This window comes from Globicephala melas, chromosome 2, assembly GCF_963455315.2.
Source record: "Globicephala melas chromosome 2, mGloMel1.2, whole genome shotgun sequence".
Classification (NCBI taxonomy): domain Eukaryota; kingdom Metazoa; phylum Chordata; class Mammalia; order Artiodactyla; family Delphinidae; genus Globicephala; species Globicephala melas.
In genome coordinates, this window is record NC_083315.2 from 141,665,084 (window position 1) to 141,692,074 (window position 26,991).

Consider the following 26,991-nt stretch of genomic DNA (forward strand, 5'->3'; position numbering starts at 1 on the left):
AGTCCAAAATGAGAGTGCCAGCAAATTTGGTTCTTCTTAAGGGACCTCTTCCTGGCTTGTAGGCAGCTTCCTTCTTGCTGTATCCTCACATGATAGAGCAAGGAAGCTCTGGTGTCTCTTCCTCTTCTTCTTAAGGGCAATAATCCCAACATTGGGGCCTTCTCTCATTACCTCATTTAAACATAATTACCTCCCAAAGGCCCTACTTCCTAATACCATCACATTGAAAGTTAGAGCTTCAGTGTATCAGTTTCGGGAGGACACAAACTTTGAGTCCGTAACAGTAGCGCTACCATTTTGCATTCCCACCAGCAATGAATGAGAGTTCCTTTTGCTTCACATCCTCCCCAGCATTAGTGGTGTCACTGTTTTATATTTTAGCCGTTCTAATAGGCATGTACTGGTATCCTGTTTCAATTTGCAATGTACTAATTCCCTGTAATGTTGAACATCATTTCATATGCTAATTCACCATCTATATATCTTCTTTGGTGAGGTCTCTGTTCAGCTTTTTTGCCCATTTTATAATAGGGTTGTTTTCTTATTGTTGAGTTTTAAGAGCTCTTTTAAATTTTTGGTTGTAAGTCCTTTATCAGATATTTTCTCCCATTTGTGGCTTTTCATTTTATTCTTCTAACAATGTCTTTCACAGAGTGAAAGTTTTTAATTTTAATGAAGTCCAGCTTTTCAGTTTTTTCATTTATGGATGGTACTTTTGGTGTTGTATCTGAAAACTCATTGCCAAACCAAAGGCCACCTAGATTTTTCCCTATGTTTATCTTCTAAAAGTGTTATTGTTTTGCATTTTGCATTTAGGTCTATGATCTTCGTTGAGTTAATTTTTGTGAAAGGTATAAGGTTAGTGTCTAGATTTTTTTTTTTTTTTTTTTTTTTGCCTGTGGATATCCATTTGTTCCAGCACCATTTGTTGAAAAGACTGTCCTTTCTCTATTGGATTGCCTCTGCTCCTTTGTCAAAGATCAGTTGACTTTATTTGTGTGGGTCTGTTTATGGGTTCTTTGTGGTGTTCCATCGATCTATTTGTCTATTCTTTCACTGTCTTGATTACTGTCACTTTTTAGTTAGTCTAGAAGTCAGGTAGTATCAGTGCTCTTTGGCCTTTTTCTTCAATAGTCATGGATATTCTGAGTCTTTTTTCTCTCCATATAAACTATAGAATCACTGTTGATATCCAGAAAGTAATTTGCTGGGATTTTTATTAGGATTGTGCTAAATCTAAAGATTGAGTTGGATCATGAATCATGAATGGATGTTGGATTTGTGGAATACTTTTTCTGCATCTATCGATATTATCATGATTTTTCTTTTTTAGTTTGTTGATGTGATGAATTACATTAATTGATTTTCAAATGTTGAACCTTGAATAACCTGGAGTATATCCCACTTAGTCATGGTGTATAATTCTTTTTATACATTATTAGATTTAATTTGCTAATGTTTTCTTGAGAATTTGTATCTATGCTAATGAGAAATATTGGCCTGTTTCTTTTCTTATAATGTCTTTTGGTGGTTTTGGTGTTAGTGTAATGATATCCTCATAAAATGAGTTGGGAAGTGCTCACTCTGCTTCTATTTTCTGGAACAGATTGTAAAGAATTGGTATCATTTGTTCCTTAAATATTTGGTATTATTCACCTGTGAAACTATCTGTGTTTGAGGCTTTCTGTTTTAGAAAGTTATTAATTGTTTATTCAATTTCTTTGGTCAATATAGGCCTATTTAAATGACTTATTTCTCCTTGTATGAATTTTGGTAGACTGTGTCTTTCAAGGAATTGCTTCATTTTATCTAAGTTATTGAATTTGTGGGCATAGAGTTGTCCACAATACTCCTTTATTATCCTTTGAATGTCCACAGGTTCAGTAGCCATGGTCCCTCTTTCATTACTGATATTAGTAATTTGTGCCTTCTCTCCTTTTTTCTTGGTTACCCTGACTAGAGGTTCATCATTTCATTGAACTTTTCAAAGAATAAGCTTTTGGTTTTGTTAATTTTTCTCTATTTTTTCCTACTTTCATTTTCAGTGATATTTTTCTTCTTACTTTGGACTTAATTTACTCTTCTTTTTCCAGTTTCCTAAGTTGGATAATTGATTTTGGCTCTTCTTTTTTAGTTTGTGCATTTAATGCTATACACTTCCCTCTAAGTACTGCTCTTGCTGCACCCCACAAATTTTGATGTTTTATTTTCATTTTCATTTAGTTCAAAAAGTTTTTTAATTTCCTGAGACTTCTTTGACTTTTGTGTTATTTATAAGTGTGTTGTTTAATCTGCAAATATCTTAGGATTTTCTAGCTATCTTTCTGTTAATGATCTCTCATTTAATTTCATTGTGGTCTGAGAGCATACTTCACATGATATCTGTTCTTTTAAATTTGTTAAGGTGTGTTTTATGGCCCAGAATATGATCTAACTTGGTGAACGTTCCCTGTGAGCTTAAGAAGACTGTGCATTGTGCTGTTATTGGATGAAGTATTCCATAAATGTCAATTAGATCCAGTTGATTGATGATACTTTCCTGTTCAATTATATCTGTACTGGTTTTCTGCCTGCTGATTCTGGCAATTACTGATTGAGTGGTGTTGACATCTCTAACTAATAGTGAATTTGTGAATAATCCTCGAATTAAAATAAATAGTGAATTTATTCTTCCAATTCTAACAGGTTTTACCTCATATAATCTTACACCTTCTTATTAGGCACATATATTTTAAGGATGGTGATGTCTTCTTGGAGAATTGACCCTCTGTCATTATATAATGCCTCTCTCTATCACTGGTAATTTTTGTTGCTTTGTTTGAAATTCATAGAGCTACTCCAGCTTTCTTTTGATTAATGTTAGCATAGTATATATTTCTCTATTCCTTCACTTCTAATGTCTCTGTGTCTTCATACTTAAAGTAGTAGACACGTATAGTTGGGTCTTGCTTTTTAATCCACTCTGACAGTCCTTGTCTTTTAATCAGAGTATTTAGGCCACTTACATTTAAAGTGATTATTGATAAAGTTGGATTAATATAAGCCATACTTGTGACTTTTCTATGTGTTGACCTTGTTTCTTTATTATCTCCCTCTATTCATCTGCCTTCTTTGGTTTTAACTGCTCATTATATATAACCCCATTTTCTCTCCTGTCTTAGCATATAAATTACAACTTCTCTTTTAAGTAGTTGCCCTAAAGATTGTAATACACATTTATAACTACTACAAGTCTACTTTCAAATAACAGTATACCACCACTTTATGAGCGCTTCAAATACCTTATAACAGAGTATTCCCAATTCCTTCCTCCCATCCGTTAAAGCATTGTTATTATTTATTTCACTTTTCTATAAGCTATGACCACCAAATATTTTGTTGCTGTTATTACTTTGAACAAACTGTTATCTCTTGGATTAATAAAGAATATGAAAAAGAAAAGATTTAATTTTACTTTAATTTATTCCTTCTCTAATACTGTTTTCTGTATACATGTGTATGAATATGTGAGTTTCCGACATATCATTTTCCTTCTCTCTGAAGCTAGTGACAAATTCCCTCAGTTTTTGTCTGAGAAAGTCTTCATTCCTTTTGACTTTTGAAGGCAATTTTACTGAATACAGAATTCTAAGTAGCTGGGTTTTCATTCTTTCAAAACTTAAGTATTTTATTCCACCCCCTTCTTGCTTGCATAGTTTCTGAATAGAAGGCCTATGTAATTCTTATTCTTGTTCCTTTATTGATAAGGTTTCCCCTTACCTCATTGACTTCTTTCAAGATTTTGTCTTTGATTTTCTATAGTTTCAGTATAACATTCATGGTATAGATTTATTTTTTTGGTATTTGTCTCTGAGCTTCCTACATCTGTGGATTGGTGTCTGTCATTAATTTTGGGAACTTCTCTGGCATTATTACTTCAAATATTTCTTCTCTTCCTTTCTCTCTTTCTTCTCCTCTACATTCCCATTACATATATGTTCCCCTTTTGTAATTGTCTCATAGTTCTTGGATATTGTTTCATCCTTTTCATTTTTTTTCTCTTTCCAATGAGTTTTGTAAGGTTATGTTGTCATATGTTCAAGCTCATTGATTCTTTCATTGGTCATGTCCAGCCTACTGATGAGCCCATCAAAGGCATTCTTCATTTCTGTTACAGTGTTTTTTATTTCTAGCATTTTCTTTTGATTCTTTCTTAGAGTTTCCATTTCTTTGCTTATATTACTCATCTCTTCTTGCAGCTTGTCCACTTTTTTCATTTGAATTCTTAGCATATTAATCATAGTTATTTTAAATTCCTGGTCTGATAATTCTAAAATGTCTGCCATATATGAGTCTGGATCTGATGGTTGCTTTGTTCCTTCAGTCTGTATTTTCTTTTTTTGCCTTTTAGCATATCTTATAATTTTTTGCTGAAAACTGGACATGATGTATTAGGTAAAAACTGAACTGAAATAGATAGGCCTTTAGTGTGAGGTTTTATGTTTATCTGGCTAGGAGTTAGGCTGTGTTTACCATTAGCTGTGGTGTCAGATGCTAAATTTTCCTCTAGTGTCCTCATTTTTTCATCTCTCTTGGTTTTTTTTCTAGGTTTTCTTAGAGACTCCTTTAATAGGCAGTTCTTTCAGCAGTAATCCTTTGTTATTATTCAGCAGCTCTATTGATGTGGTAATATGGCATGGGGGAAAGGAAGTATTCTATAGTCCTATGATTAGGTCTGTCTTTTAGTGAACTTGAGATGGATATTTCCCTCCCCTCAGGTTGCTTAGGCTTCAGTAAAACTTCCATAGGTTAGGCTCTGGTAGATAGTTTCTCTTGAAGGTAGGTCTTGTTAAGGAGAATAAGGAGCTCTGTTGCAAATAAGCTGAACTAATATGTGAAAATTCTCTGAAACTAAAAAAAAAAAGTATACTATGTTTTATTATAATGATAGTAATGGTCGCAAGCAGCAATAACAAGGGACATGAAAATCTTAGTTTTAAATGTAAGGTTCAATTTATTTTTGTATTTTTGGTTATGATGTGTAGAAATAGTCTAAGTGAAACTCTTTTAAATTAATTTAATTATCTACTTCCAGTTAATACAAAGTGTGAAACTTACAAATTCTGAATGAAGGAACAGACTTTGTTCTAGCAATGAAACATACCTAAAACATGTCTAGCATAATTTCCAGTTCCATCAAGCTCTGTACATCATGTAAAAATTAACTACAAATTCTGATATTATTTTATAACTGAAATATAGATTCTATAGTGTTTGTCACTCTCAAAGACAATTCTTTGGGTCCATTCAACTCCCTCAAAAAGTACAGTGAAACCATAACAAAAGCAAGAGTATTATCTTCTTTCCTGTTCTATCCTATCTAGGTAGTATATATTTTAAAAATGGTTGGTAGATCCAAGGAAGAATGCCTATATATTTCTGAAGTACTGTGCAAGCAACAAGAAGAATAAGGTTGTTATATAAATATAGCTTAACAAGTATTTCTATACCACTTTTCATGTATTTGTTATCTAAGAGACAGCTAAAGTTCTTAAATAAAGGCAGTACCTGAGTAGTTTTGACTATTTTGCATCTTAAAGCAATAAAACTGGTGATATTCTCAAATCTCGAAATTTACCTATAGTGTTGAGATTGTGATGCTGAATGGTCGTCTCACTTACTAAGTGATTATTTCCTACAGCAGACTGTGGGATTCATGTTGATTATAGTGCTTTATATATTAAGTTCAGTCGTTCAACTAAGAACTTAATTTTCTGCCTTTTGTATGCCTGGGATAGTGATAGTTGATGAGGCAATAGGATGAATATGTTAAGGTTTATGTCATCATTCCAGACTTGTGCGAGAGACAGCTACAAAAACATAATTATAATACAACTTGTTAAATGCAGTGATAGAGATATGTACATGGATGGTTCTTAAAATTACCCTATGTTCTGAGAGTGAAATTCCTAAAATTTTAAATTCCTAAAAGCCAATGGTTTACTATACATCAGTTATTAACTCCTCGCACTTCATCTAATAACATCTATTTGGACAATACAGTTCTTGCTGCCTTGTGTATATCATGTAACCACTCCTCCCCTCCTACACAGACACACATATGTGTGCGCACACAGGTAGTTACAGCTGTACAGGCCAAGGTGATTACCTGATCCTGAGAAACTAATCCTTTAGGCTGGGCTGTGCCAATAAGATACCTGGTGACAGGTAATCTAATCTTACAGTTGAGCACTCCAGCTCTGGAGTCCGATTGCTCTGGATTCTAACTCCTTCACTGGTCATCTATAAGGGTACTTGCCCTGTAGGGTAGTTTTGTTAATTAAGAGAAATAATATTCATAAGCATTTAGCACAGTATTCAGCACATGGTCTCAGTAAATGTTAGTATCATTACAAGACAGAGACTCTAGCTTATCTGAGGGTGAGACTAAGTTGTAAAATCTTGTAGTCTAAAGATGATGGCTACAAGATGGGCCCCGAGGAAGAGAGAAGTCAGTTAGCAGAAAGTGTCGCTGACCTGCCCAGACCAGGGGGCCACAGAGAGGTAGTAAGAATTGCAGGCTTCCCATTTTCTATAAGATACAGTTGTACTTCTTGTTCTTTGTTTCTTGGCAATTCCCTTATATACTTTCAGTAATGTCCTTTTCACTTGAGCTAACTTGATCAGGTTTCTAGTCCTTGCAACAAGTGACCTTGACTAAAACAGTTCTCAATAAATCCTTTTTTGGTTGTTTGATACTGGTGAGAGCAAATAGTCATGTACGAGTTTTGTTCTACAAAACTTAACTATGAGGTACCAATGTCAGAACTCCAGTATCCTTTATTTTATGAATTTTATAATCTATTCTAACCAAGTAAGCAATATCAGCAGGCATAAGTAATATTCTATTCTTCTTCCTTGTATCATTGATTCAATGGTGTATCTGCCTCTTATGTCCATACTGCAAGGAAAAGAAATAATAGTTTGTTAGTACACAAAGAAAAAGCATCCTTTAGAGCCAAAATGTAACATAGTCTTATTATATTGTATATATTGTTTCCTATGCATTGAAGCCTAAGGACATTTTGAGTCATATCGTTGATTTATCCAGTTCAGAACTCTGATTTAACAGTAGTCCTCAGTGACATTTTATGGGAGATATAGTTGCCATCCATGATGTCAAGGTCTGAACATTTACATTTTTCCCCAAACATATCATTTTTGACTTTTATCTTCTCTTGGGATATTGAGTTCTGTAAGAATTCTACCTATTGTGTAAAATGGGCTTTATTTTAGTTATTCTCAAAGTACTTTTTTCAAGCACCAGTGAAAGGTTCCTAATTCTAAGGTTTGGTGAACACAGCTTGAACACATTATCTAAATCTGTCATGATTTTTATAGGCTTTGAACATATCCCCTCTCAACTTTCATCTTTTCAGATAGAAGAGAATCATCCTCTTGTCATTTGGAAGATCTCCATCCTCTTAAAAAACATTATTTCTTTTTATTCTTGAGAGGTAGTAGTTGAACTGCACAAGTTAATTTATATATAAACACAATTGTGATTACCCCTTTTATGTATGTTCAACTTAGTAAACTATTGAATTGACTTAAAATTACTTTGTATCCCCTCTAAAAGTTCTTTCTCTGATATTTTTTAATCTTTCAGAAATTCTTCTGACATGAATAAAGTTAATTATTATAATAATCAAGGCTGAAATTTTTTCTGAAAATACAAAATACTTGTATTTATTTTGTGGTTTATTTTGGATGCCATCAGTTATTATACCCTGAATTTTGGATCATATCAACAGGAGTAGATACTTCAGTCAGTTTTATAAGGTCTTTATGAATAAATTGAAATTTGTTTATTTTTATTTATCCCTAAATATACCACTTAAGAAATTAAAGGTGAAAGTATTTTTTAAGGACAGAAGTATTTTAGATTGTAGAATATGTTTTGCTTTAATGTTTAATAGTTGAAAATAAGTATGTAAATAGGTAATAGGGAGAATGGTTTACAAATTTAATAATCTCTTTATAATAACTTTGCTTCCTGATTCTTTGTTCTGAAGTAGGCTATTTCTTCTTCATGGAAAGCTTATTATATCATTATTAGGAAATAAGACTGTCATAGGTTGTCTAATTCATATTTTCTCTTTACAATCAAATTGTGAAGGTATTATTAACTCTTAACCATGAGCTTTAAATTGACTAAAAAGCACCTTAATTATTTCATACAAATAATTTAAATTTGAGGTTAGCTGTCTAGCTATTATTTTTGTTTCTTATGGGATCCCAGTGTGAACCCAAAATGACAATGAATGAAATTGTTTTGTTAAGCCATAATTCATGGCTTCTAATAGCTTTATATGGGTACACATGATAACTGTTTGAAGTTTTTATATCCTTTACTTAATATTAATTTCTAGATCCAGTGCACTCTGTAGAGAGAGATCTGTACCTTACACATGGGAGTTCTGTTACCTCTTCCTTTGGCTATTTAAACTCACACTTGGAGCCTGGCCCCCTCCCGCCTCTGTTTTTCATTACAGGAGGAGTCACTTTGGCTTTCTCTGAAACTTAAAGGTAATGGAGTAGGGTTGGAGTAAGACTTTAAACTCTGGAATCAGAATGTCTAAGTTCAGCTCCTATTTCTGAATGCTAGCTGGGTGGCCTTGAACAGACTGAGTTAACTTCGTCTGTAAAATGAGTACTCACCTCATAAAGACTTTGTAGACTAATTGGGATAATGTATGGAAAATGTTTAGTGTAGTACCTAGCATATAGTTGTTCAGCAAATGTTAGCTCTTAATTCAAGATGCTGATAGAGAGGTGAGGTGGGGAGGGGGTGGATGCAGGAGCTGTGTTAGAAGTGGCTTATAGCATGGGTGATTGACAAGGAGTAAAGCATATGGAAAGAACAGACTCTGGACCTGTATCCCTGCCAGAATCCTTATCAGTTGAGATGAAGATGGGATTATGATAAATGGTGGCCTCTGATTTAGAGATCTACCAGGTAAGACTTTGTGGCTTATTGATAGATAACTATCTACAGGTTGAAAAATATGTTGCATATAATAAGAAATAGTAGGAATCTTCTTGGCAAAGGAGTGATAGACATATTCCTTTGCAAATTCTAGCGTAGATTCTAAAGAAGGTTGTGGCTGTGCAGTCCCTGCATAAACGAAAAGTGTCATGGGAGCCATCGTGTGAAGTATCAAACCTGTACAAAGTATTATCTTTTTTAAGCAGTAATAATCAAAAGACTACTCTCCATCTCAGACTTCTCCTCTTTACCCTGTTTGCTATGTTTATCTTCCTCCTCCCTCCCCTTTCCATGCTCCATTAATTAAGGTTTCATGCTTTTTGCCTCATAGTTCTTTTTCTTTATTTATGGATATCCCCTGCTCTTCCTCTATTTAAACCAGAATGGGTAAAATATAGCCATGTTTTGAATAATGTCTTTATAGTATTTTTCTCAGCTCTGCCACCAGAGGCTGGAGATTGTAAAGTACTAGCTCTCTTTCTAGAGATCTAATACAACCCAGAAGAGGAGAAATGAGGGAGGAACAGGTGACTTATACCAGATTGGAGCCTCAGTGACAGCAGGAGCTGTGGCTTGTCATGTAAAGCCGTACCCCATTGCCCATCTGTTTTCTTCCACAGTGGAGGAGGAGGCAGCTGGGGAAGAAGACGTACTCTGCAGTCTGAGGTGGCAGCAGGAGCTAAAGATGGGCATGATGGCAGGGTGACTCTTGGAGCTGCTGGTACTTTATGGATTGGTCTAGCATACAATATGAGGGAGGTTTGATGTTCCAGTCCCTATTTTAGTAGGCCAAGATATTTGTCTGTTTTATCAGTGCTTTAGCATGGTGCCACACTTAATTTGTCTTCTCTCCTCACATCCCACAGAAGTCTTAACTATTTTGTTATTATCTCCTTCTTCCAAAATGACTGTATATTCATTTTCTTCTCTCATGGAATATCCAGGATTTCTTGTTGTAATTCTTGTATCTTAGAGTATTAGGATGGACCTTTACCCTATCATCAAGGAACCCTAATTAGGCCTTCCTGATTAACATAATTGGAAGCTAACAGCATAAAAATTACAAGTAGCTGTAAATCCAGCATGAAATATCGCATTCCTAACTCTCCAAGTATGTGCTAACCACAGAGGCAACTATAACATTCCCCCAAAGCAGAAGGGAATGCAGCATGCCAACTGACAGCTCTATCCAGTGAGATCCTGACAGCGCACCTGCTCACTCCATCACCTCTTGCAGGGATTCTCAAGGAATGAAAGGCTGGTATTACCATGAGGTCCTTCCTCCTGGCTATTTCTTTCAAGGAGACATGACATGTGATGAAAGAATAAGAGGAATATGAGAATGGAATTGTGATTTTTTTTTTTTTACAAGAATGGGGGAAAGAAAGGTTGGGGTTTGGCTCTTCGCTAAATTTGATGATATTAAGCCTTGTCTTTGTTTCTACTGCTTTCCGTTCCTCCACTCTCTTGTTTCTTACCAATGAGAAAAGCTGTTCAAGGATTCCTTGGGATCCTTGGGGTTAGTAGGAGGTTCTAAGTTAGGAGAAAGTATTACTAAGAAACAAACAACAAACTCCCCGAAAATCTCTAGCCATGGAGTTCCAGGGCCTGCGTAATCTGAATGATCAAAGAAACTATTGGCAGCATCTCCTTTATGAGCAAGCTGTCTGTGGAATGTCTGGAACCTCTTGGCAAAGCAACACATATGTATATAAAAGTTAAATGACTAAATTTGTTTCAGAAACATTAAGAATGACTGCAGGAAACCTTCTGTTTAGTGGTACAGAGCAAACAAATATCTTTGGTCTTTTTTCTTTTGACACTGTCCTGCCTACTTTATCCTGAACTGCATAATTCACTAAGTTATTACATATTTTCCATTAGCTATTCTTTCAGTCCTCAATCCAGAGTCAAGTCTGTCAGAATATCATTGAGGTCCGTGAACCATGAGTCTGGTTGCTTTTGCAAGGCATTTCTGTTGCTAGTAAAAGAAGGCAGCACCTCATAAGAATGCTGCACAGTCGTTCCCACAGTGTGATATGCTAATTCTTAAGAATGTTGCTAACACTGCAGTGGGTTTCATATGATTGAATTTAGAACTTTTCACTCAGTTGGTTCAAGGCTTCAAACTGGCAGTAATAACAGTCTTTTGAGTTGTTGCTTAAGTAGAGCAGTGATGGAATTCATATGGCAGGTGACAGTTGTTCATTCAAGTTCAGGAAGAGATCTCTATCAGCCGCTATCAGTGGTTGTAAAACAAAAGGAAAGTAGCCCAGATGTTCACTTTTTAATAGTGTATCTTTCCTTCATATTTTAAATGAGAACAGAGCTCAGTCATTAAATGAGGATATAAATATTAATGTCGTCATGTTAAAATCCAAAAGAACAGAGCTCACACATTTATGTGATTTTTTTTTTTTTTTTTTAAATGGCCATCTATAAATCAAGTAAAATCAAGAACGCTCCCCCGTGCCTCTAGAGGTCTCACCACGCTAGTTAACTTTCGGTCTTTTACTCTTGCCTTCTCTAACAAGTCTCAGAGAGTTGAGTGAGAATTTAGTCAGTCATATTTGGCCACACAGTGGCAAGAAAATGTAAATCCCAAAAGTCCAGATAGTCTTTGTGGATATAATTTAATCATACAAATTCCTTGCTGTAATATGAGCAGGAAGTATTACTAGTTTAGACAACGTACTGCTATTCTGTACTTTCAGTATAGCACAGAATTTTGGTCAAGTTAGTGATGATAGAATATCAGAACTTTCAGATAAGTTACTAATAACCCCCTCCTCCCACCAAGTGAATTTAAGTTCTAGATAGTGATGTCTTATTGAAGATTTTTCTCAACTGGCAACCCTATTCCAAACCTCTCTGCCTTGACAATTCTGAGCTCTATGAATTCTGTTTTTAGGAGAGTTCCCCCTCCTGAGTGCTGCTTCTCTCACAACAAGACAGTAAATACAGAAGAAATCGTATGCACTGGGACCCAAAATCTTTCTATCCTTGAAACATTTTTCATTATAGTAGAACCCATTCATTTATGGTGGATATTAAGCTTCTCAAGCCCTTTCTATTGAGTCTTTGGAAGACTAATAATTCTAATTGACTAGCTGCAGGGCTGGTGTCTCTGACTTAATGTTACATGAAATGATGACAGAGTAATGCTTTTAAATGAGACTCTCATGAATTGACTAGCAGGGAAGAGGGCTCTTCTAAAGGTACTTGCCTGTAACTGTGGAGATCATCCCTTTCAAAGAGCTACCTATGCTCCTGCCAGAGCTGCCCTCAGCAAATGACCTGATAAAAGAGGATTATCCACAAGAGAGGTAGTCTTGAATATGAGATAATTAATAATGACCGAATCAATTCGAGTTGAACTGGGCAGTCAGTTGTGTAATGCCCAGGCTAGTTTGCACTGATTCTTTACAGATGAATAGTACTGACTTATGTATGATTTGTACATCTGAAACATTCTCTTGCTAGAAGGTTGATGCAGTGCTTTTTTTTTTTTTAACCAACACTAGAGTCCTCTTAGAGTGGCAGGGCACTCTTGATTGGTCAATAGGGCCATACTTAAATGCTTTTTAAAAATTTATGTTCCAGAAAGCAGAAGGTAATACAAGTAGTGGAGTAAACACTAGAGTCTGATCATTAGCTGTATTACCGTTGAGAAGTTCTCTTAACCTCTCTTAGTCTATTTCTTCTGGAAAATGAGGCAGTTTAAATAAATCTGTGTTTCCCAAATTCTGAAACCTACCACACAGATTACTAGAGGTGACTTTAGGTGGCATATGTGATAATGTCAGGTGGTTTTCTGATAAAACATTAAAATGAACATTGAATCTCATACCTGAGAGAGTTATTCCTTGTTCAGTCTTTCTGATTATATCAGTCTCAATTTGATATCAAGATATCTTTAATAGTTCTTTAACACTGGATAGTTGTTTGGGGATGGAGGTAGGCGGGGGCAGATACTGTGGATCGTTTATTCCTCAAAAATCTCTATAGAAGCGAAGTTAATTCCATTCCTTAGAAGGGAAAAGTACAGAAGTGCTTTTTTGCTCTGTCTACCTCATTTCACCTCTACTTGGAAGGAAAGTCCTGTGTTATACAACTGGTGAGTTAAGAGGAAGAACCAAACATGTGAGGTCAAGCCCTTTCTGGCTCATCTCATGGTGTGGCGCATTCTCAGAAGACACGCTCCTCCTCCACCATGTGCATAGAAGGCCTTTGTTGACAAACTCTGCTTAGGACTGGGTGGGAACTATTAGGAAACCCATGAGACCATCAATCCAGAACACAAAACTGTGTTCTCCAGTTCATCTTTATTGGTAATCAAGCTGATATTTTGATTGCCTTTTTATTCCTCTCTCTGCTTTTCATTTGGTTTCAAACTCATAGGAGATATAAAGGGAGAGGCAATTATCACCCCTTAAAACCTCACTAATAATCTTTTTTAATATAAATCTGACTTGAGGGCTTCCCTGGTGGCGCAGTGGTTGAGAGTCCGCCTGCCGATGCAGGGGACACGGGTTCGTGCCCCGGTCCGGGAGGATCCCACATGCCGCGGAGCGGCTGGGCCCGTGAGCCGTGGCCGCTGAGCCTGCGTGTCCGGAGCCTGTGCTCCGCAACGGGAGAGGCCACAACAGCGAGAGGCCCGCGTACCGCCAAAAAAAAAAAAAAAAAAAAATCTGACTTGAGCTCAGAACTCTTTATAAGCAATAGTATCTGTATAGAGTTTAATAACATGGTTTGTTTTTAGTGAAGTTATATTTTTAATTACCATCTATAAAATAAATCAATTTAAGTTTTAAAAAGTGAATTTTTAAAACATTAAATAGTACAGATGGTATATGGATATGGGGAGAATTACAAAGGTGGTACTTAAATGACTGAAGTTTAGAAAACACTGAGTAAGATTATCTCTAGGATCTCTTCCAGATGTAAATTCTTTTGAATGTATATTCCAATAGAATGAAAAATGTTATGTGGTAAACCAAGTAAAAGAAAAGACCTTCTAACATAGTGTGTACTATGTAATTATCTTTCATTTTGAAATGTATCATTATTGAGGAGGCTAAACTTTCATGCTGTGACAGTTCTTTTCATTTATAAATATGAATACCCCTTTCTTAATATTTTACTAGGCAGCTGAGTATCGATATGTTTTGGGTAGCATGTTTGTTGGTGATGATGGTTTGTTTTATTTTGTTTGTTTTTCTTTCACCAAAAGCAGTCTAGTTCTGGGTGAGGTTTTTGAACTGGAAATCTTGACAGGCAGGAACCATGTCATCACTCTATACTCTGCCTAGTACAGAGTTTGACATAGTAGTATTCAGTAAATATTTGAATGAATGAATGAATAAAAGAGTCAATAAAAATAAACTGAGTTCTGTGTCTTGAAGGTACAAGCATAGTTTTCACTTCTGAAATGAAATAGTCAATAGGGCTAGCTGTACAGAAGTTTGAGGTCTTAGGACAATTAGAAGGTAATACTTTCACATGAATGAAGTTTGGAGCTAGTTACATGGAACATTTAGAATAACCTTTTCAGGAAGTAATCACAAAAAGAAGGTAGCCGTACTAATTTTGCTTTTGTTTATGGTTGTATATGAGAAGCTAGGATCTTTCTTTCTTTCCCTCTTTGTTTTTTATAAAAAAAAAGAGCTACCTTTCTTCCTTATTTTTTCCTCTCTCATACATGTACTACTTATCATCTCCACATCAGGGAAAGCACCCCAATTTTCCTTGCCTTAGGGAGACTATTAGAGATTAATTTAAAATGCAGCTCATTCTTTCCCCACACACTCTTAATTACAGTTTCTCATCTGATAAAGGGGCCCAACTCTTTCTTAACTGGCATGCTAGACAACTGAAATACTGGCGGTAAATTTGTTTATTCCCATTTATTCCCTCAACAAATGTCATGTTTCAAGGGCTTTGTTCTAAGACTCCTGAAATGAGTTTTATATATCAGAGAGAGAGAGAATATTAACCAGAAGTTTTTAATTCTTAGTTATACTGACTTTCTAATAACTATGCAATTGGTTTGAGTGATCACATACCCAGATCATGTAATTTATTTAAAAATACTTTTCATATATGTAGAAAAACAGAATTTAAGGACTGTGCTTCATTCTGGTGGATACATTTTAAACATATTCTAGGTCTGTTCTCTACAAGTACATTCTTCCTTTGACAGTCCAGTGTTTAACTGTGATTCTAATTTATTATGCACAATGACAACATCTTAACTGGAGTTATTTTGTATGTTCAGGTTAATACTTTTTGTTATTGAAAATTTAAGTCAGTACGTTTTACATTTGTGAAATCTTTCTGCCTGATATCTTTGTGTTTTCTAGTTATTACCATGTGGTCTTCAGTATGTGACGTAAACTCTAAGGATGCTGTCTATCACATTTTGGTTTGTTCTCATTGCATTATAAAGTTGATAGAACAGCAGTAACATTAATGGTATATAGAAGTTGGGTTTTTAAACCAGTCGTCATCTACAGAAATTCTCTATCTCTGTTCTAACTTTAAATTTAAAATATCCAGGTAAACAATCAACACAGATTCTATTCATCATCATTGAGAATATAATAGGTCTAATTTTGGCCAAGAAAAAAAAAATACTTTAGAACTATCAAATTTTTTTCTTCAAAAGAGAGAGATGCTTGCCTTAAAATTGTGATCTTTAGATATCTCTAGAGTCATTGTGGTCTGTCATGAAAGTATGCAAAAGCCATTTGCTATAATGGCAAGCTGGAAGTTTTGAGAACACTATGTCTAATTCAAAAACAACAATTATAGGTTCCACATATAAGTGATATCATACAATATTTGTCCTTCTCTGAACAGCAGAAGTAACACAACATTGTAAATCAACTGTACTCCAATAAAAATTTTTAAAAAACAAGTATAAAAAACAGAACCTTTGCCTAGGGAGCCATGTCCACTGGCGATATGGTTATTCTCTGATTAGATGCTTTGAGTGCCGGATACCATTCTTTTTTTTTTTTTTATCTTTATTGGATTATAATTGCTTTACAATGTTGTATTAGTTTCTGCTGTACAACAAAGTGAATCAGCTATATGTATACATATATCCCCTCCCTCTTGAGCCTCCCTCCCACCCTCCCCATCCCACCCCTCTATTACTCAGCCATAAAAAGGAACGAAATTGAGTCATTTGTAGTGATGTGGATGGACCTAGAGTCTGTCATACAGAGTGAAGTAAGTCAGAAAGAGAAAAAAGAGTACCATATATTAACGTATATATATGGAATCTAGAAAAATGGATACCATTGTTATCTGGGGTATGAAGTGTTGATATGGCAGCACATTATGATAGAAAAGAAAAGGCCATGAACTTGAGGGGCAGACCAACCTGAATGTGAAATTCAGCTCTGTCACTTTTACTCTGGTATCTAGGGCAAGTTACTTAACTTCCTCTGTAAAATGAAAATTATATTACTTCTTTAGAGTTTCTGTGAAGATAAAAGCACCCAGAGTGAGTTCTTGTCAAATGGTAGTTGTACAAGGAATACAATGTGGTGATGATACGTTTTGATATTCCCTCAGGTGAAGTAAAGGACAAAAATGTTCAGGTGGTTGAGCTCCCCATTGTAGACAGTCTTCATCCTCGTCCTCCATATTTACCCCTGGCTGTACCAGAAGACCTTGCAGATCGACTTGTACGAGTCCATGGTGATCCTGCAGTGTGGTGGGTGTCCCAGTTTGTCAAATACTTGATCCGCCCACAACCTTGGCTGGAAAAAGAAATAGAAGAGGCCACCAAGAAGCTAGGCTTCAAACATCCAGTTATTGGGTAAGAACCTGATTTGTTCCTCCTAAAAGGGATGCGTAGTAGCAGGGATACATACCTTTACAATACAGTGTGAACTTTACAAGATATAGCGTGATTTTCATAGCCCCACCCAAAAACAGAGGTTCCAGAGTTTACCTTAGGCCACAGGGAGATTATTCTTCCTTTGTTCATTTAGAACAGCTGAGTCATTATAATTTAGTCACCCTTAATCATTTGTTCATTTATTCATTCAACAAATATATAAAACCATGTTTCTGAAATTAACAGTCTCTCCTGGGGAAACCAGCAAAATCTTATTTTGTTGGGAGTGTTTTAGATGCTATACATGACTCCTGTCTTACTCTAACAGGGTTACGAGATGAAGCTCTCATACTTATAGCTTTTCTATTGCACCTTATTCTTGGATTTCATTAATTGCCACTGGTGATTCTTTTGCATTTTTGATGTTCTGTTTTCTTTTTTGTTTTGAAAGCTACTTTGAGAATAAAGATATCATTAGTAATGTAAGATAATGTTAAAATTATTGTTTAAAGTTATCTCTTGGCCCACTTGGGAGTTATCATGTATGTATGTACAGTCTCATGCTTATGTTAAGGGAGATATATCAGGAAATCCTGGAAGCAAAAAAAAATCCAAAAGAGCATCTTTGCTCACAAGCATGTGCTCCTATACCCATACATAAAAAGTTGTGGAGTAAGGAGTTTTCCTGGGTCCTGATGCCAGATTTCACACCACGGGAAATGTTCTTGGCCTAATGGGAAGAATACTAGACTGAGAGTTAAGTGACCTCAGTAATATTCCTGGATTTTCCCTAATTCTGGGCCAAGTTACTTAATAATAGTATTATTGAGCTTTGATTTTTTTTCCATCTGTAAAATAGGGAAGGCAATACCTGCCCTAAAAATGATGATGTGATAATATAAGGATGAAAAAGGATTTTAGTTTTGTGGGAAAAAATACACTGTAAAATATTATTACCTTTCAGAGAGACTGATGATGCTTAAGTAATTCCTGAAAATAGATTTGTAGGCTAGACTATGGCATTCTGCAGCTTCTATTGTTTGTAATAAAGTCAGCTATTGGTTAATATTAATACATGTGTTGATTCATTCACTTATCTGCAGAATGTTTATTGAATACTTGCTACTGTGGGGGACAGAGGTTAAATTTTTTTTAATGGATCCTTCTAACTCCTCACAGTCCATGGGAAAAGAGACTTACACAACTAACATTATATGAGCAGAATGTGATAAATGCCCTGAGAGAAAGCATAAAAAGTTTTATGAGAGGTCGAGGGAGGGGAAATGCACTTCCATTTCCCAAGAAAGGACCAAGAAAGGCTTCATAGCTGCAGTGTTTGAACAGGATCTTGGAAGATGGAGAAAGATACATTATAGTAGTTACATTACCAAAGTAACTTCAACTGCATTATCCCATTGATTCTGTAACACAATCCTGTGATGTGGACAGAGATAACCATTTTACAGGTGAGGAAACTAAGGAAAGAAAATCTCTTCCCAAAGTTCCAGGGTTTATAAAGGCAAAACCAGGACTTACACCTGCTTAACTTTGTCTGGCCTTCCTGTCGTTTTACGTACCAGAAAACTACCCTTATTAATTTTTCATGGAGTATCCACCACATTGAGAATTGGCCAAATATAGAAACTTGAAGTACCACAGACAGCTAAGTTATTTGCACACTTAAGTAGTGTGCTGTAATGAAAGAGGGGTGCATTAGAGTTCAAGAATCTGGGGGTCCAATCTGGCTTCCACCACTAACAAGTTATGTGACTTTGGACAACTTACTTGGTCATTCTGGGCCTTCATTAATTGTCACTCTTTTTTCATTTATTAAAACAAAACAAAACAAAAGAAAATGCTAGGTTAGATAGTAGTATCTAAGGTTTCTACTTACAATATACTAAACAGTTAGATTTTTGTGTCTGCCTATCATCCATTCATTTGTTGTGTTTGGTGCAATTGGGAATAAATAAAACCAGATTCCTTGCCCTGGAGGAGCTTTGATAGATAGTGAAAATCAGGCAAGTACACAAATAACTTTTACTTTTGTAAAGACTGGGTTAAAATGTATGTGAAAGAAACCAGCCTCCCTTTGCCTTATATTGTCATTTTGTTCCCTGAAATATCTTCAGAGACATCAGTTTCTTTAACTGTCAGATGAAAGAGTTACATTAAACCAAATGACTTCTAATATCCTTCACAGGCCTAACATTCTGATTCTTCATAAAAATTCCATTAAGGTCCTCTCTCAAATTATTGGTCTAGGCCTAATTTCAGGAATACTTGGAAAATTGAGAAAATTGCTTAGTAGTACTCTGCCACTATGTCAAATGCTCCTCTTCCTTTGATTTTTCCTTCTTGTTATAGCTCTCCTTTGTTTTTATCTTTATTTTCATACTCCTACCCCATTTCTTCCCTGTTTCTTAGTCTTCATATGTATAGAAGTTACTGACCCCTGTTCTAAATAGTAGAGCTAAAACAAGAACACAGTAAAATCAGAGTTTCAAATAGTGTTTCTTCTCATGAAACTTTTCATTGAAATTCAGTGGAATTGTTCTTTCTGCCCTATCTCATCTCCATGGAGCACAGTGAACAATTCCAAATTTCCTGAGAGAACCAGTGACTAAGAAGAACGTGGGAAGGAAAAGATGATACGATAGGTGTTCATACGATAGTAGTCACATCTGGACTATCAACTGAAATGCAAAGGAAAGAACAGCCACAAAGATGTCAGAGTAACTCCAGTGAAGTTAAACCCTCACTCCAGATACATAATAAAAAGCTGGCCCTAGGCTTGACTTAAGACATGCCCACATATTGTGACCTAAAGGAAACAAATCTACCTTTTTTCTTTTCCAACATATGAATAGTGGTTTAGTAATTTGGGAAGAGGGGAGATGTGGGAAGAGCAAATTTAAGTAGTGTTTTAACTTATGAAAACAAACTCTAACTATTGTTCCTGTTTTCATTAAAATACTGTTGGAAGTCAATGCCTTATTCAGTGCAGGACAATGTAAATCTGTGTCCCCAGTTTTACAGTTTTGGAGCTTTCCTTAAATAGGACAGATGAGATCAGTATCTGCTTGTGTTTGATAGAGTAAAAAGCCGGGAAAGGAAATTCATTATGCCTACAACAAAAAGGCTGGCATGGCTCCATGAACTTAAAATAGTAAGAACTCTTAAAAGGTTTGCCTTGCCTTGATTGTGCTATAGGAAGAATCCATACAGGTCTGAGTTTTCCTTGCACAACTTTAAATTCAACAAGCTGGCATTACAGTGACAGTACAGGATAAAATGAAGAAAAAGAAAACTTGGCATCAAAACATTACAAGTGATATATTTAATGTTCCGTAATAACAACTGTGAATCTTGGCATCCTTTATTGTCAAATATATTAAAAATTATATCCAGTTTTTTCTGGAAGGCTGGTTGGTATTTGCTGCCTTATATGCGGTCTAATTCTGGAATCTCCCATTTATTCCTTATTATGCCAATTACTTTCTCTTTATAAGAAAGCATTCTTCAAAGACTTAACTTATTTTTTCTAATTCCCCTTGTATTAATATACAAATATATGTTTGAATTTTTTTAAATATTGGTTTTATTTTTTCTAATGGTGAAAATGAAAGAAAAATTGGTTTAAAATGTCCATAATGCCACCATGAATAGGGGTATAAAGCTGAGTACCCTAAAAGTACTCAGTGGATCAGAACATTATCAGCAGAATCTGACTTTCTCCCTCTGCCCCCACAGAGTCCATGTCAGACGCACAGACAAAGTGGGAACAGAAGCAGCCTTCCACCCCATTGAGGAATACATGGTACATGTTGAAGAACATTTTCAGCTTCTTGCTCGCAGAATGCAAGTGGATAAAAAAAGAGTATATTTGGCCACAGATGACCCTTCTTTATTAAAGGAGGCAAAAACAAAGTAAGTTAGATGAACTAATGATTCTAGAGTGAACCATCTCTTTTCAGTTGAAAGGAATCCTTAATTCCCATGACTTGTGATTCTTGTTACAATGAATGTTGTTACTGATTATTGGGGGTTTTAAATTCAAACAACTGTGTACTTGTGCAACTGTTATTATGATCAAAGCATATGTGAGGTGCCAGCAAGGTGTAGATTTCATTCTGAAACCCCTTCTCTTGACTTGTAGGCAGCAGTCATCTCATTATATACTCACATGACCTTTATGTGCTTGGAAGGGAGAGAGCAAGCTTAATGGTGTCTCTTCTTGTAAGGAAGGGCACTAATTCCATCATGAGGGTCCTACCCTCATGACCTTATTTAACCCTAAGTACCTCCCAAAGGCCCCACCTCAAAATATTATCACATTGGGGGTTAGGGCTTAAACATATGAATTCTGGGGGGACACAAACACTTAGTCCATCATACTAACCAACTCACAAGACTGTTAGCAATAAAACACACCAGGTGCTTGCCCTTTTGCTCTTACTATCTTCACCAACAATCACAGGCGACTGAGACCATGTGTAAGATGTAAGTTTTCATCTTATAAAAATTTCTGGAATTTGGAAATTATATTTTTTAAAAAGGCAAAAAATCAAAAGATGAGTTTTGTAAGTGAAATAATAAGGACTGCCAACTTGTACTGAGCTGTATTGAGCCTGCCTGCCTGTATTTCAGGCACTGTGCTAGGTGGTGGGGATTCCATGATAAGCAAGACACTCTCTGCTCTCAAGGAATTCCCAATCTAGTAGGGGAATGGACAGTTACAATACAGTATGAGTAGTGCTACTATAGAGTAATACTATCTACTCCAGAAATCATCCCTGAATCCTTGACTAAGTGGTTCTCCTCTGTGCATTCCTCTTAGTATTTAGCACTTGCTTACTTCTGTCTCCCTCACTAGGTTATAAGCACTTTAGAAACTATACCTAGTTCTAGTAAGTGCCCAGTAAGTATTGAATTATGTTCATTTCAGTCCTATCTGTTTGAAAACATTTTATTAGCAAGTATCATTTGACCTTTTTGACTTTTAATTAATTTATTTCTCAATCCCTCTTTTATGTCACAAATGGGGGTTGGGAAGAAAAACAAATCTGGAATGAATACTATAATGCAGGTATTTATCCATATCACTGGATAATCATTTAAACCCTATTTCTACCTCGTAAGAATCTAAATTAACCTGATATAAATTGCTTTTTCTTTAAGGCTCCCTCTATTGATTATACACACAGACACTCTCTCTCTCTCTCTCTCACACACACACACACACACACACACACGCACGCAGGTGTGCATGCGCACAAACAAACAAAAGACCAAGAAATTCATCAGCAAAACATAAGCCAAGTTATATACTTATAATTCTTGTTTAAGTATAAGAGTTAGGGATTAAATGAACATTTGGACATAAAACAAGAAAAAATTTTCACAGATATTTTTCCAGTTTGATATTACAGACCTATTAGAGAGAAACAAAGTAGAAATAGTTCATCTTAATCCTTCATTTTAAAATATCAGACTGAATTTGTAGCTTAGTTGAAAAAATGTTAAAGTATTACTTTATTTACTCTTTGACTTGTTCTTGAATGCATCATAAGTTTTTCCCTTGACTGGCAAAATAATTCATGCTCATTAGAAAATATGGAGTTGGTAAGTATACAAGCAAGGAAAAAATATTACCCACAGTCTCATTACTCAGTGGCAACAACTATTTAAATATCAACATATTCCCTTCAGTCATTTATGTAGTTATACATTTGTGTAGTTGATCATATTCTATATAATTTGAACTCTTTTGTTACTTAATACAGCACTAGATCCCTTTTCCCAGGTTGCTAAAAAAAGTCATTGTAAATCTCTTTTTTTAGTGACTACATATCCACTGAATGGAAATGCCATTGCTTACTTGACCATTCCCTTAATATTCGACAGGTTATTTCCAATTTCCAGTGCTATGAGGTATGCCTGAAATTATCCATATTATTTCCTTAATCTAGATTTCTGGACTTGGAAGTAGTTAGATAAAAGGATATGAATATTTTACAGCTGTGATCCATAGCACAGCATGATATTTTTACACCAAGCAACCCTTATAGTACAGATGGCAGTAGTATCTACTTGGATTGTAAGAACTGTAAAACTTGATTTTTTCTTTTGTGTATGTGTGTGTGGTCAGAAGCTAGTAACTCCTCTCCCCATGGTATTCCAGGCTATAAATGTAGCAATAGCATTTATAAATGTAGCAATAGCATTTTGTTATAAATGTAGCAATAGCATTTTGTGCATATTTTTTTCTTCTTTGGAAATTCTTTGGTTTTCTGAGTCATTTTAAGGATTTTCTCAGGAATTTAAATACCGTTTTTCTCCTTCATTATTTTACTTGAAAGTTTTTTCCACTCTGAATTAATTCTGCTTTTGACCTCTCAAGATTGGTTTTGATACCTAAGCAAATCATAAAACTTCTGTTATTGTTTTAGGAAACCAAAGCATGAATTAATTTTTCAACAAGGTATATAGAATCCAAGGTGATTATAAGACTTTTCTGCTTCAAGAGGGTGAAGAGATGGAGAATTAAACTTAAATGAGGCATAGTATTCGTACAGTTAGAGAAGAAACCATTTTTCTGACTAGCTTATTCTTTGTAAAAGGGGTCAAGATTAGTAGTTAATGCTTTGTTGCTTAGTATTACACCTCAGGTCTCTCTAGATTAAGACTGAGTTCATTCACGAGATTTTAGCACCAGCATCCTAGTGACTGTGACAGCTGCTGATAATGTGGAGATCTCTCTCTTAGGTAGTTCACTGTTAGAGTGTTTAAATCACAGAATCTTTGGCAAAGAAGTAAGAACTATTAAAGTTGTCTATCCAGCATTGTATTCTAAGATAGTGGAGACTGGGTTTAGGAGTGAAACAGGAGAAAAAACAAGCCATTAAAAATCTCTCAGATTAAATATTTACATATTTAGTTTGCTCTTTATCAAAAATGCTGGACAAGCTCTTCCTAAAATTAGGTTCATTTAAATGAATAGAGGTAAGGAAATTTGTTTAAAAGTTGTTGTAAAGCATTTGGTTGCCATGTGAAATGAAGAATCAGCAATAGTGGTAAAGTTCTTCACTATTTTTTTGAACTACATCTAATATGCTAGACAGTTACAGGGCATTAGGAATACACAAAGAAATAAAAGATAATATGTGGCTCCTTATCTCAGGGCGTATCCAACTGGTAGGCGGTATACGGGTAACAAATAATCAGTGTCATTATATAATTGTCCTGAAGGAGTTGTATACTAGGTAGTGAAGTCAAGAAGAGGAGTATCCCCCTGTCTGGAGAAAGACCTCACAAAAGAAAATTTGATGTTAGTTTATACTTTCAAGTTACAACTTCGTGGGTGAGATAAAAAATAAATTTTTGCAAGATGGAAGAAGAAAAAAATATTTTTTTTAATCATTGCCAATCTCTGCAGCCTCACAGTGGAAGACTTCTGCTGGCATACTTGTAGGCGTAAGACAAGAAAGAAGCATGTTTGTGTGGAAAGTTTCATGCTCATTATTGGAAGTACAAAATCTCCTTCCCTCATTATTCACTTTGTTTCTGTTTTTCAACACTCAGTATCCTTCATCAAACTATCTTTTGCATATAGAGATAAGGCCTGAGGAACTTAGGTGACCTTTTGGTTTGGTTCCAGGAAGAGACCTTTAAGTTAGGAAGGGCATAATGTTCCCATCACTTCTCAGTAAAAGGATCCCTCTTGTGTTTGTTTCACTGAGCACCCAAACCATGCTGACAGAGTTAGTCTTTATTCTAGGATAAAACCTGTACTGGTGTGTTTTAACGATTTCCCCCCTCCTCCACCCTCCAGCCTTTTCATATTTATTTGTTTCTGTTTCTGTCCCATGACTGGATCTGCATCTTCACAGGAATCACATTAAAAGTTTTTTTGGTGGTTTTCTTTTCAGAACAAATGTGACATTTCCTTCATCTCCCTGATTCAAAGTTGAGGAGGGCAAAATGTCAAAAATAATGAGGCCAAATGGATCTGAACACTGAATACCAATCACTGAAACAGTGCTCAGAGACTTTTTCTTCACAGTCATTACTAGAGGCTATGAGAGAAAACGCCTTGGAGGTTGTGGAATGAAGAGAAATCTGAAGCAGCTGTTAGGGAATTAGGAAAACGTCCCAGACATAGGTAGCACTAACTTGTTCATGTATTCATCCACATAGCATTGTGTGGAGTGCTAGATGCTGTGATGCAAAGGAAAATAAGGCATAGCCCTAACCTTTGGGAAATACTGTGTGGGAAAAAGACATGTAAGCTGACTCCTGCTGCCTCAGGGCTTATAAATAGGAACTATTATTCTTTCAACAAATATTTATTGACCTTGTATTATATTCCAGATTCTCTTCTAGGTGCTGAGAATAATAGAGTGAACAAAGCAGATGAAATACCTCTCTTTATAGAGCTTACATTCTAGTTAGGGATGATGGAGGTGGGGAATGAATGCAGACAGTAAATAAACAGTAAATATATATTATGTTCAGTGATAGTAAGAGCCATAGAGAAAAATTAAGCAAGTACAAGGGTTAGGGATTGCCAAACTCCTCACTAATAAGGCAGCATTTGAGCAGAGATCTAAGAGGGAAGTAAGAGATAAAACCAGGTGAATATATGGGGAAAGAATGTTTAACAATCACAGTTAATGATTTATTGAGCATTTACTACATGTCAGATACTCTTCTAAGCACTTTACATTGCTTAATTTATTTAATTCTTAAAAAATTATATAAAGTAGGTACAATGACTATCCCCTTTGCATGTAACTTCTGAAAGTTTACAACTTAACTCTGATCTGTCTCATGCACTGAGAAAATTTATTCACTCTATACTAGAGTATAATTAAACCTCTAATTCAGAGTAGAATCATTTGAACATATAGTAGACTTTTTAAACACATCCTGTTTTAATATTTTTTAACACATATCTTCTCAGGACTACCACAATATTAGTTGGTGGACATCTACAAGGAATTTGCTTTCATAAATTTATTAGAATGGTTTTCTGTCACCATTATTTGTTAAGATGGTGCTTATGGGGGTTAAGGGAGACAAGTCTCAGTTATCACAAATTCTAAACTAAAAATTTAAATGAAGTTTAATCATGATGTTTATATTCTAAAGGAAAAGCTCAATGACCAAATTTGAAAGCAGGTTGGAGCCTCCTAGAGAGGTAGGAGGCAACTGGGACTCCCCCTGGGGACACATATACTGGCAGCAGGCAGTGGGAAGCTCATTCTACCACAGGGACCCTGGTGCTGGCAAACAACATTTTGGAGTCCTCCTTCTAGCCTGTTAGAACCAGGGGCTTACATGCCCACTAGTTGATTAGCACCAGTACTGGGATCCCCAAACCCCACAGCCAGCCATACTGGGACCCAGCACTGCCCACCAGCAACACAAGACCAAACCTAGGACTTGCGGGCCTGCAACCAGGCACACCAGGACCCAGCCCAAGCCACCAGTGGACTGGCACTGGCCCTGGGACTTCCCAGGCCATGTAGCCAGCTGTGTCAGGACCCAGACCCACCTACCAACAGCTAGCAGCCTCCACATGAGGCAGGACCTGGCAGCCAACTGGGATGGGAACTAGCCCTACCTACTAGCATGCCCACAGTAGTTGACCCCACCACAACAGAAGTGCCCACTCAGCCCACATACAAGGCACCCTTAGCTCTGGTGACCAGAGGGGAGTATGTAGCTGGGCCCCATAGGACATCTCTTACATAAGGTCACTTCTCCAAGAACGAGAGACATAACTGACTTGCCTAATACATACAAATAAACACAGAGAATTAGGCAAAATGAGGTGACAAAGGAACGTGTTTCAAATGAAGGAACAAACCCCAGAAGGAGAGCTAAGCAAAGTGATGAGCAGTCTACCCAATAAAGGGTTCAAGGTAATGATCATAAAGATGCTGAATGAACTCGGGAGAAAAATTGATGAACACAGTGGCAGACTTAACAAAGAGAAAGGGTAAAGAAGAACCAAATAGAGCTGAGGAATGCAATAATTAATCATTGAAGTAAAAAATACACTAGAAGGGATCAACAGTAGATTAAATGATGCAGAAGAACAGAT

The 26,991-nt window shown here is 35.9% G+C and overlaps 1 protein-coding gene across 10 annotated transcripts in view; it reads left to right on the forward strand.

Moving 5' to 3' along the window:
• The window catches only part of FUT8 (fucosyltransferase 8), a 324,493-nt gene that overhangs the window by 284,895 nt on the left and 12,607 nt on the right, over window positions 1-26,991 (forward strand). For all 10 annotated transcript variants that reach the window (XM_030855266.2, XM_060294921.1, XM_030855259.2 and 7 more), the window contains 2 exons: window positions 16,613-16,859; window positions 20,634-20,810. In XM_030855266.2, coding sequence (XP_030711126.1) covers window positions 16,613-16,859; window positions 20,634-20,810 — 424 coding nt within the window. The remainder of the gene's footprint in view (window positions 1-16,612; window positions 16,860-20,633; window positions 20,811-26,991) is intronic.